The sequence below is a fragment of the Cotesia glomerata genome, linkage group LG7 (genome assembly GCF_020080835.1).
Source record: "Cotesia glomerata isolate CgM1 linkage group LG7, MPM_Cglom_v2.3, whole genome shotgun sequence".
Taxonomy (NCBI): Eukaryota; Metazoa; Arthropoda; class Insecta; order Hymenoptera; family Braconidae; genus Cotesia; species Cotesia glomerata.
In genome coordinates this window covers 7,300,056-7,313,196 of record NC_058164.1, presented here as the reverse complement: position 1 = coordinate 7,313,196, position 13,141 = coordinate 7,300,056, and the positions used below count along the sequence as shown (strand labels likewise).

The 13,141-nt window shown below is 27.5% G+C and overlaps 1 protein-coding gene across 5 annotated transcripts in view; it reads left to right on the top strand.

The window, feature by feature from the left end:
• The window catches only part of LOC123268812 (NADPH oxidase 5), a 71,447-nt gene that overhangs the window by 19,805 nt on the left and 38,501 nt on the right, over positions 1-13,141 (top strand). For 4 of the 5 annotated variants that reach the window (XM_044734180.1, XM_044734183.1, XM_044734181.1 and 1 more), the window contains 3 exons: positions 6,362-6,459; positions 10,727-10,847; positions 12,061-12,211. In XM_044734180.1, coding sequence (XP_044590115.1) covers positions 6,362-6,459; positions 10,727-10,847; positions 12,061-12,211 — 370 coding nt within the window. Of the gene's footprint in view, positions 1-6,361; positions 6,460-10,726; positions 10,856-12,060; positions 12,212-13,141 lie in introns of those variants that run through there. The other variant, XM_044734185.1, reaches the window with a different exon arrangement.

The following is a 13,141-nucleotide window of genomic DNA, read 5'->3' as shown; positions in this document are numbered from 1 at the left end:
AAGCAAAATTAAATGGTTAACTGTATCAAAGGCTTTTGCCAAATCTAGGAAAGCTATCGCAGTTGGGCAGTTTGTATCAAGATTTTTGTATACGTATTCAGTAACAAAGCTGATTGCATCGTTGGTACTTCTGCTTTTGACAAAACCGTACTGCCTATCAGATATAATTTTATGTTTGTTTACAAAGTTAATTAATCTTTCATATACTATTTTTTCCATTATTTTAGCAACATTGGATATTAATGAAATTGGCCTATAGTTTGAAGGCTCAAATTTATCACCAGCTTTAAAAACTGGAATAATTTCCGCGGTTTTCAAAGCACTTGGCCAGATGCCTTTATTAAAACAGATATTAAATATATGTTCAAGCGGACCACTAATTTTTTTATTTAAACACTTTAAGACCTTACTATTGATACTATCAACTCCACCAGTTTTGATTTTTAAGTTATTAACAACTTTCTCAATTTCATCAGTGGATGTTGGCTTGAGAAAAATACTAAACTGGTTTAATTCATATGTTTTCTTTTGATATTTAATTTTATCATCTATTTTAGATGCCAATTCACATCCAATGTTGCTAAAATACTTTACAAAAATATCTGCAATTTCTTTTTTATCAGTTATATTGTTATCTTCATTAACTAAATACTCAATATTACTCATTTTACCTTCTTTTTGACCTAAATTCATTCTAATAAAACCCCACATTTTTTTACTATCATTATTGAACTTTTTTACCTGAATCTTTATATAATTTTGTTTTGCATTTTTAATAACTTTATTTAATATCTTACAATAATTATCATATTCGGCCTTAAGAGCTGAATTACTCCTATCCTTATTCCAACATAAATATAGAAGTTCTTTCTTTTTGCATGATATGTATATTCCCTTTGTAACCCAGCTTTTCCTCATTTTATTTGTATATTTATTGTTTTTATTCGTCACTCTATAAGAGTTTTTAACAAGAGATTGAATATTTTCTATAAGCATATTTATTGCAGTATTAGGTTCTTGTTCTCGTGATATAACGCTCCAATTTACCTGATCACTTATAAGACTCAATTTGTCATAGTTGATGCTCTGCATAGGCAACCATTCTTTCACGTTTTTATTTATATTAATCGATACAAACAAAGAAAAATGGTCAGTGAAGGTCACTGTATGGCTGAATGATTTAATATTTTTAATGTCCGATTTTATATAAAAATTATCTATACAAGAGCCACCTTCGCCTGTAGGGTTAGGTCTTGTGACACAGTTAAAATATGGAATATAACCACAATTTAAGAAATTAGTTAGGAATCTATCGGCTATTTCATCCGGACTAATTAAATTTATATTAAAGTCACCAGCTATGACATGATTAGTACTTTTTTTGTTACTATTAATATAGCACTTGACAGCATCAACATATTCATTTTTGTTTATATCATGTGATCTATATGTTCCAGTTACTTTTATCACTTTACCTTTTTTATCTTTCACTATTGTTGACAGGAATTTAATTCCATTTATCTCTTCATCTATCACAGAGTGATCTATACATCTTCTTACATACATGACAACACCATCAGCTTTGTTCACATGACTATTGTTGTAGTATATGTTGTAGTCTTCAATTGCAAATAGTTTAAAACACTGAAGATTCCAAGTTTCACCACATATGATAATGTCTGGCTTCACTATTAGCCTCATTAAAAGGCATTCTAGCTTCTCAAAGTTTGAATTTAGTCCTCTAACGTTTATGTTAACAATTGTTAAATCATCAAGGTTAAGAAGGGTTTACATTTTTTCTCTCTCTCGCCCTCTATTGGACAAACGAAAGTATCTCTGTCATACTTGTACAACAAATGGAATCTTAAAACGCATTTTATGCATAAATAAATGAAAATTTTACAAAAAAGCGCTTCGCTCTTCGATAGATAATTTAATTATCTATCGAAGAGCGAAGCGTTTTTTTTTCGAAATTTTATCACATACATGAGAAAAACACGTTTGAAAATCAACTATAAACCGCTCTTAAACTGTTTGTTTACATCGTCTATATTATCACACAGTATTTCTATATTAAAGTCGTTTTCTAATTCTTCACTATCTACCATAAGTAAGTCGGTACTCTAGGATTAGTAGGATAATCAGACGATGTAACAAATTTGTTCACTTTATACTTCAAATATTCACATTTGCCAGTGTCCGTCGCCTTATGCTTAGTACAGCGGTTTTTGCCGTATTTTTCATTATAGTACGTACAATTTATACACGAGTTCTTCACTTTTACACTTCCTTGAATGATGATCACCCGCACAAAACGCACATTTAACGTCATTTGCACATTTCTTGTGATTGTGATTTGACCTGCAGCATTTAAAGCATAAGTTGATATCAATAATATCAAATACTCTGCACCTTTGGTGTGCAATATACAAGTAGAAACCATTAGCTTTTAATGACCAAAAGGCTTCAGCTGACAGCTCGAGTATCAACACACGTTTATTGAATGAGTTTTTATGATCAGATAAGACATTGAATCCTCCATCGCATTCGAGGAAGTTTCTATTATAGATATCATCTACTAGATCCTCTTTCTCTAGCTCTGTGTCTACATTAACTACTTTTATCCTAGGTAATTTTAGGCATTCCGTGTTGATATCATAACTAGTTCCCATTTTTTCAGATAGTATAGATTTCACGCACGTAACATCTACACTGTTTTTGCACTGAACAGTAACCGCACCATTTTTATCAGTTTTTATCTTGTTTATTGGTATTGAGGTATTATGAGTCAATTTCTTTTTCACAGAATCAAGAGTAGCCTTATCATTATTATTTTTAGATTTAATAACAATGTTAGGTGGAATCACTGTTTTAGTTTTAACAGCCTGGGCAAAAGTCTTGTTACTCTTTTCACTTTTTTCTTTAGATTCAATTAGGCCACGCATGAAATTATTATTACTCACTAATTCACTATTTAATTGCTTTAATAACTCATTTTCCACTCTTAAAGCTTCAGAATCCAACTCTGAAGTAGTGTTACTTTGATCCTTGTCTTTGGATGTATTTAATGACAAGTTGAGACACATTTCGCTCCGAAGTGACTCTTTCGTGTAATTTTATTTGAGCAATAATTTTTCTAGCGTCTTCGTTACGCATGTTTATATCGTAAATATCATATATAAATATATAAAAAATTGATGTGTGTAATCAAATGAAAGGTCTCGATGAGTGTAACATCGGGATGGGCTTATATCTTTAAAAATGTCAATAGTTCACAAGATACAAGGTAATTCCTCAATTTTGTATCTAGAAATAGAGCGTTTTCGAATGTAGCCTTAAACACTTATCATCATAAATTGACTATTGATGAGAATGATATAAAACCATGAAAAGGCACAACTCCAGGTCAAAACTTTTCCAACGATACCAAATTTAACCATAAAAGTTTCATTTTACTCCGTAAAATAGCATAATATGAGAAAAAAATATACTTCTAAGTATCTATTTCTACCTGCTTATTCTTATAATCTAATATCGTACAAGCCTGAAATTAAATAATTAAATTATATTAATTAATGAGAATTTTTAAGGAAATACATTTACACGGTTGATGGTGTAAAATTTAAGATTCACACCGTTCAAATTTAACATTACACTTAGTGTGATTTTCACACCGTCCGTGTTAAAAATTTTTACATCGAATCATTTACACCACACCGAGTCCAAAAAATTTTTTACAGTGTTAAATATCAAAATTGAAGGTAGAATCAGATAATAAAGAACGAATTCTTTTTTAAAATAAAATAGTTAATAATTATAAAAACAATATTATAGTAGCAAATTTCAATAGATATTGCGATGATGCTAAAAAACAAGAAATATTATTATTTTTTTTCTTAACAAGATTCAGAAATATTAATGGCAAACTAAAAACTACATGCAATGGTTGTATTTATTGGGTACGGCGAAAATATTGGTCGTATAAAAAATTTTTTAAATGAAAATTGTTCAAAATTTAATTTAATTTTAATTTTTTTTTAAGACCAATAAAAATGCTGCAATTTCAAAACTAAGATTTTCATAAATAGCAAAAATTTGAATCATTTATTATGAATCTTAATTGAGAAATTACGGTGAAAATATTGGTCATTTAAAAAAATTCTAAGAAACATTTCTTGTAAAATATTAAATTTTCTACAACTTCTTTATAAAAACTTTTTTTGGCAAAAATCTTGGACCTAATAATAAACCGAAATTCCAATAATGTACGTAAATGTAAATATTTAATTTAGTCTAAGTTCGTCTATTTAATTTCCTCTCTTAACTGTATACAGTACAGTATTTCTTATTCCGATCGATAACTTATTACTTATTACACCCATACTATTTACCTACAGTATACGTAAAATATGTAGATATAATATTATATGCATATTGAAATACATATATACATCATTACATAATAGACTATTCAAGAGTAGTTAACACATGTATTTTTGATGTATATTGATCTGCACGTAAAATTACATACATTGCCTAATTCTGCAATATTCGTAACACCTATATTTATTATTACTCTTCTTCATAAATATCATGCTGCACTATTCGAAATTAATCGAGAAAAAAAATTATTTATGCATGATGACAGCTTACACGTCATTCCTTAGATTAAATTAATAAGAAGTGTAATGTGGCTAGACTGATTTTTTTTTATTTTATAAATAATGAGTACACTGTAAAAAATTTCGGTGTAAAGTTGGACCCAGAGACTTTTACACCGTCGTGTAAGTGTGAAAAGTCGGTGTAAAATTTCCTCCGTGTGAAATTTTCACTCGTGTAAATTTAACACGGTGTAATTTACTGTTTTACACTATTCCGTGTTATTATTTATAACTTTGAAAATTTAAAAACGATTACTAACAACCTTACAGTCTCTATGTGACTGCCGTGACTTGTGAACTATAAATAAATAAAATTTTGGTTTCTTAAATGATGACTTTTGTTGAATTGCACTGTACTTTTTTAACTATTGACGTTTCTAAAGATATATAAGCTCATCCCGATGTTACACTCATCAAGAATCTTCATTTAAGTACCTACATCATTTTTTCATATATTTATATATATTATATATAGGTATATATGAAAAATATAGCAAAATGCATGTGGGTACTCAAATGAAAGTTTTTGATGAGTGTAACATAAGGATGAGCTTATATCTTTAAAAATGTCAATAGTTCGTAAGATACAAGGTCATTTCGTAATTATTGATATTTTTAAAGATATAAGCTCATCCCAATGTTACACTCATCAAGACCTTTTATTTGAGTACCCACATGTATTTTGATATATTTTTCATATATACATATATATAATATATATAAATATATGAAAAATTGATGTGGGTACTCAAATGAAAGGTCTTGATAAGTGTAACATCGGGATGAGCTTATATCTTTAAAAATGTCAATAGTTCACAAGATACAATGTCATTTCTTTATCATTGATATTTTTAAAGATATAAGCTTATTCCGATGTTACACTCATCAAGACCTTTTATTTGAGTACCCACATGTATTTTGATATATTTTTCATATATACATATATATAATATATATAAATATATGAAAAAATGATGTGGGTACTTAAATGAAGATTCTTGATGAGTGTAACATCGGAATAAGCTTATATCTTTAAAAATATATAAAAATATATTTAACACTATAAACATTCGCATTTTTATCAATAGACTCTAATATAGAATCCACCGTGTAATTAGATAAATTTTTACAACTTGAATATTAACATTCTTGTTGCAGACTTTCCAATGATATTAAGATTTACGTTGGAATGATTTTACTCCGTAAAATAGAATAATATAAAAAAAAAAAAACATACTTTTAAATATTTATTTCTATATGTTTACATTTATAATTTAATATCGTACAAGTCTGAAACTAAACAATCAAATTAATTTATGAGAAATTTTCAGGAAATACATTTACAAGCTTGGTAGTGTAAAATTTAGGATTCACACCGTTCAAATTCAACATTACACTTAGTGTGATTTTCACACCGTCCGAGTTAAAAATTTTAACACCGAATCATTTACACCACACCGAGTCCAAAAAATTTTTTACAGTGTACTTATATCAAAAATTAATTTCAATTTTCACTTCAGGCAGTGAACAATAAATTATGCATGAACTTTTAAATATTATATAATAATATATCGATTGTTCTGTAGAATACGTTTAATTTTTTATAATCATTTTGTAACATGTTATATCATTACTAATATGACAAATTAAAAATTAATAATATTTTATGTTAATGGTAATTTTTTTCCATGTTTTTTTAGATAATTGACAAGTTATTCCGTATTATTAAGCAAGATAACACGGGATATATTTTACCTGGACAGATTATGGATTTTCTCTGCGAAATAAGTAACCCGAGGTAATATTAAATATTAATAATTAATTTAGTCACCTACCTCTCAATTAATTAAGCTTAGCTGAGAAATAATACACTGATAGAAAGATTTCTTAGCATTTAAGAAGATTTCTTTATATTTAAGAAATCATTTCTTAAACATCATTTCTTGGTATTTAAAAAATATTTCTTAGTATTTAAGAAATATTTCTTAAATACTAAAAAATATACATATTTCTTAAATACTAAGAAATATTTCTTAAATACTAAGAAATATTTTTTAAATACTAAGAAATGATGTTTAAGAAATAATTTTTTAAATACAAAGAAATCTGCTTAAGTACTAAGAAATCCTTTTATCAGTGTAGCACCGGTACACATTAAAAAAATTGGTTTGTACACTTGACCAGACTCATCTAGAGTAATGTATTTCAATGCACTTAATCCAAATTTGAGGTTGGTTCAACCCGTACATCCTCTAAATTTTGAATAAATTTCAAAATAACGAAAAAAATGACTGAAAATCGCGAAAAAACCCTAGAAGGGTCTAGTCAAATGTACAAACCACTTTTTTTAATGTGTGCCGGTGGAATTAGTCAAATATATTTTAGATATAAAATATTTTATAAAATATCGAATAATATAATATTGAAATTGGAATCGAAGTGGATTGCACGGAAGTACACTCTTTATGAACTATCGATTAAATACGTATCGTACTGCAGATGTAGTTATTTTTAGAGTAATATTAAAGGCATTACTTACTAAAGATAAAAATAAAAAGCTTACCGCTCATCATGTCTGTCAGTATCATTACTCATTAATAATTTTATAATACTTAAAAAAGATTTCAAGTTAGATCAGGGCATGATTGTACTTGAAGACAGCATTAAATTTTAAGAAAATTTTACGTTTTGATTATTATTAACCGTAATTAATTTTTAACTATGTTGCGATATTTCTAGATTTAAATCACAACGTTTAAATAATTTAGTTTTTTAAAGTAGTATTCGGTCGAGTTTTCGTTCAGAATTTGATGAAATTTAACCGATTAGTGAATTATAATAAGATAATGGACCCACTAAATTATTGAAAAGCTCAAGAAAACCAGTAAAAAATATTGAGCTTTAAAAGTTCCAGGGTAAGACATTAACGTCATGAGAAATAACAGTTTTTATTTTATTTTACAAAAAGTAACGTTTAGATTTCAATAAAAATTTAGGCGATGAAGAAAAATAAGATATTGAATACTTTGCGTAATTAAAAGTCCAAATTCAGAACATATGATGGTAATAATAATAAATAAAAAAATTTTAAAAGTTATCTCTGTCACTCTTTCTCTAATGCGAATTTGCATATGAAAATCAACTCCGTAAATCAAATAAGGCTTTGTATGGAACATTTTACAGTTGTGGTATCTGATACTACCTTAAAAGCTTTTGAAAAATCATAAATTTCATATTATTTCACAAAAAAAAACGCCTAAATCTCAACAAAAATTAAAATTAAAAATTGGGACAGACAATAATATATTAAATATGTTCAATAATTTAAAGAACAGGCTCAGAGTATGTGAAAAAACTAATTAATAAATAAATACACTGAAAAAATATTTTTTTCTTAATGTACCATAAATTGTCTTTGTCACTCCTTCTCCAACGCGACGTTACAGGTAAATCTACTATGTAAGTCAAACAAGACTGTATTTGACATTTGACTCTTCAGTGTGTCGATAGTACTACCCTAAACATAAGAATTTAGATGAAAAAGATATTTCATAATTAAAAAATTTGAAACTACTGTGAACTTTGTACATTGTTAAAACAATTTCAAACTTTTTGCTCAGATATTATTCGATAAATTAAAAGTATGAATTCCTTGATTTAAAAACATAAATTTTTCATTGATGATTAGATCAAAAAATTTTCAAACTTATCAGTTTAATTATTTTAATTTCTTGTGGCAATTATTTAAAAGTAGAAAACAAAATATTCCAGCTCATGAAAATGATATTAAAATTTTTTTTAGCAGTCATATATTTTTTTTAAAGTTAATTAAAAATAAAAAATGATATTTCCGATGAATCAATTGCAAATTGTAATAATTCGGAAAAAGAAAGCTTGACATATCGACAAATCTTTCAATCCCATGATAAAAGTAACATAACGTTAAAAAAGTGTTGTCAATTTAGATCAAATCACGTATTTTTACGTTGCATTGGATTTTATTAATATACTGTTAAAAATTTCCATCGTAATTTTACAAAAAATGTTTTGGAAACTGATAGGCAAAACATTTAACCAAAATTTAAAACAGGGATTTTTTTAATAATACAAAAATTACAACACTTTTTTTGTAGGTTTCTTTACACGTCTAGGAAAATTTATTTATTACTCGTGTAGAATTATAATTTTGGATTGACATACATTGTTTTGTAATTTAACTCTTACTTTGTCTTGTAAAACGATTGTAATTTTACAAAAATTTTTAACCCGTTGAGGACACACGGGGTCCAGTGGATCCCAGACGAACTTTGAGGCAATTTTAAATTTAGAAGAAGATTTATAAATGAGACTTAGTGTGCCATCTGTTGTTGGTTAAAATCTACGCAATAACCCAACAAACGGAAACGGATTGGAGCTCAATGCGATCCAATCCGATTCAATACGTTTTTTGAAACGGATTGAATCGTATTGAAAAGTATTGAATCGGATAGGGCAAATTAGAAGTAGAAGTTGAATTTACCGACAGAGCCGAATTAGTTACCATTTCTAATCAAGGTATTTTGGATTTTTTTTTTAAATAAGAAAAATATTTTGAACATTTGTGTGTATGTGGGAAGTGTTGCTTTTTTTTTTTGTTTAAAAAAAGCGTTTTAGCGTTGAGCTTCAAATTAAAATATCTCGGAAACTAAGCAAAAGTAGTCGAGACATATTGCGTATGTAATTTAGAGAATTAAATAAAGAACAAAATGTGCCAAACCCGATGTCTTTACGACCAATAGTTTACGAGATATTAATTTTTTAATGAAAAAAAAACGCGGTTTCGCTCAAGCACTTATAAACAGTCTAGTCGAGAAGTAAGTTTTATGCGAAAAATCGTCGCTCCAATCTTAAAAATATGGCGATTGATGCATTGGATTCAGAATTTAATTCTGCGAAATGGGTAATTTTTAATTTTTCCGCCATTAAAAATTTAATTTGTTATAAACAAAATACGAAGAGACAAAAAGGAAGTCTCCGTTTTTTAGCTATAACTTCAAAAATATTGAAGATATCTGAAATTTGAAAAAAAGATCCTAAAAGAGGAGAAAATTTTAGTAGAAGAAGTTTCGACTCCCGGAGTTGTAGCTCCATTATTTATAATTTTAATTTAACGTTGAAAGTTAGGCTCCGCGCGGCCGTTTTGGTGCCTAGGCGTCCCCGCCAAGCAAAGTATGCACTACAAAATAATTTTGTTCTAATAACGAAACTAATTTGTTGTTGAAATATTTTCAAAATCAGCTATAGCTGATTATAGCATATTTTTAAATTATGTATTCTTATAAAATTTACAGTAACAAATTTATTTGTTATTCCAACAATTTCTCATTGTTATTATTACAAATTCTCTTTATTACTTCCACAAATTGTCTTTGTTACTCCAACAAATTCTCTTTGTTATTTTAATAAAATAATTTTGCTGTTCCAATAAAAAAATTTGTTATACCAACTAAAGTATTTTGTCCAATCAACTTAAAGATTTTGCTATAGTAACAAAATTGTTTTGTTAGAACATATCAATAACTTGTTTTAACCTAAATTTTGTTATTTTAACATATAATTTGTTATCCCAATGTTAACAAATTCATTTGTTACCACCACATATCTTAGTTTATCTTAACAAAATTTTTTTCTGCATACGTGTGTCCTCAACGTAATTTTTTCAACGTGTGTCCTCAACGAGTTAACAGTAAGAGAAAAATTTAAATTCCCTCTTAATTCAAAACAAAACATAAAAGATCGTTAAAAAGAGTATATATTTTGGTAATTTATAATCATAGCATTATTTTTTGTATGTGAGCGCTATTTTCCTAAAACCACAATATGCCAAAGCACTATAAGTACTCTAAAAAGTAAATCTTACCGAGAAGCTTTTTCTGATACAAAAAAAGAAAATCCTTAACTGTGAATACTGTAAAGGAAAAAAGTGATAAAAGATAAATGTGTGTGTTGGGTAGTAATTGTGAAAAATGATAAATTGAATCTTGATTGTTGTTAAATGTTAACCAAAAATGTTCATTTGTCAAAAGATCACCGGCGGGCTTCGATAAAAGCAATCTAGAATGGCTGGAGAAGATCTTCAAACAGACAGTTGGAAACGAACGAGAAATACGTCGTGAGGAATTCAAGAAAATCGTTATATCGAAGAACGTGAGGCAGTAAATTTTCTCTTATCTTAAAACTCGTGCTTTTGCCCTTGTGTACCCCTTATCCCTCAGTTACTGAGAACACAGATATCTATACGTATAGATGTACATTTGTGTACCTGTATAATATAAGTATATATAATATATAGGTATTCGCTCTGAGTGAAGCCATGGTAGGGGAAATGAAATCGACTGAAGCGTTCGCAGTGGTTACTTTCGGAGTTACGGGGGGCTATTATTCCTAAAATTGTAAGTAAGTACACGTGGAAGTATTTATTTTGTTTTAATTTTAATAAATTAAAAAAAAATGAGACACCAGAGTTGTTGTGTCTTAAAAAATACCAGCAGAAATATTTACTGGAATCTTTTTTATTTTTTATCATTATACGTACTTGTTGTTGATTCGTTTAACTAAAAAACAAAACTGCAATTATTACACTGATAAAAGGATTTATTAACTATTAATAATTTAATTTATTTGAAGACAATTATTTAATTTATTAAACTTTAATAAATATTTTTTAACATTCAATAAATATTTATTTGGTAGGAAAGTACATTTATTAATAGTTAATAACTATTTATTAATAGTTAACGAATATTTATTAACAGTTAATAAATATTTTGTTGAGTGAATTTGTTTTGCTTGTAATATCATATGATATGAAGATTTCTTATAAACAAAAATCATTTTTATAAATTATTTGTATTAATTATATTACATTATAATAACGTTTATTGTAAAATACCGAATTCTATCATAGCTCATAATTATCTTTTGTATTTATAAATATTAAAAAGGTTAATTTATTTAGTGAATTGAATTATTATCATGTATTCCAGCTATAGGATTATAAAAAGTGTCAAAAGAAAATGCTATTTTTGCTTTTGATTTTAAATAAATATTTGCTAACAGTTAAAAAATATTCATTAACAAACAAATCCTTCTATCGGTGTATAAAATTGTCACATATTTTTTATAACTTTTTTTTTTACAATTATTTATAAAATTTATTTATTTTTATGTTTCTTGCTATTGACATACGTATAAAAACATACTCTGACAGCCTCCCGTAGTTCATATTTTGACTGGCGCTGCAGTCACACTCATAGCGAATACAAATACTTATGTATTTATCGTGTGCCCCCTCACCCTTCATCGTTCAGGAAAACAACAATCTTGAATAAAGCCAAGCACATTTTTATCCGCGTTACAGCCTTTCTTCACCGAGAGAGTATTCCAGATATTCGACAAGGACAACTCGGGTACAATATCTCTTCAGGAGTTTCTTGACGCTATGCATCAATTTGCTGGTAAAACTCCGGACGACAAGATTCGATTTCTCTTCAAGGTCTACGATATCGACGGTATATATTTACACTATCCAATTTTACTTTATTCATACATTTACTTTTATTTATCAAATAAATCTTTATAAATAAATAAATAGATAGATAGGTAGATAGATAGCCGAATCTTTTATCAATACCCAGCGCAACTCGAACAAAATACAATCGTTTGGAAAATTTGAATAAGCCAAACTTTTTTTGACAATAACCATAAACATAACAATAGCTATTGTAATTTTCATTTATATTGGAACAATATTTCTTGTACAAAAGCTCACTATCTATGCTCTTAAGAAATTCGAGCGTAGCTTATAGAGAAAAGAAAAACTTCTGGATTCAAGAAAGATGTCTTCTTTAAAATTTCACTCTTGCTTTGTGATATTCGAGAAATTAACTATTGAATCAAGAAAATAAAACTCTTTTAGATAAAGTTCTTTGATCAAGAATTTTGTTTTTTTTTATTTTTTTTTTTTTTTAAAGTCGCATAAACTACTAAAGTCATGAGCAATTACGGTAAGGGGTAAACTTTTTGAGGTTAAATTTTTGTTTTTAAATAAGACAGCATTTCTCTTTTAATAGTTTCTTTTTTACTGATTCTAACATTGATTCAATATATTATTGACTTGGAAAGACTAACAACACTCTGATTTTTTGACAATTTCTATTTCATCCAAAATAAGTCTCAAAAAGTTTAGAAAATTCAAAAGTGCACGCCTCATAACGCTCATTCATTTTTTTAAAAAAATAAATTGTGTAATTGATTAAAAAAAAATAATTATAATTAAGTAATTTCTTGCAGAGTATTTTTTTTTAAATATCAGCGCCCTTTTTTCTTGTCACATGCGCACGCAGTCTAAAAAAATCTAGCTTGATCAAGTAGCGTCATAGTTTTCACGTGACAAATAAGAAAAATTCATTTGTCTTTGAACGGTTGTATCGTAGTGAATT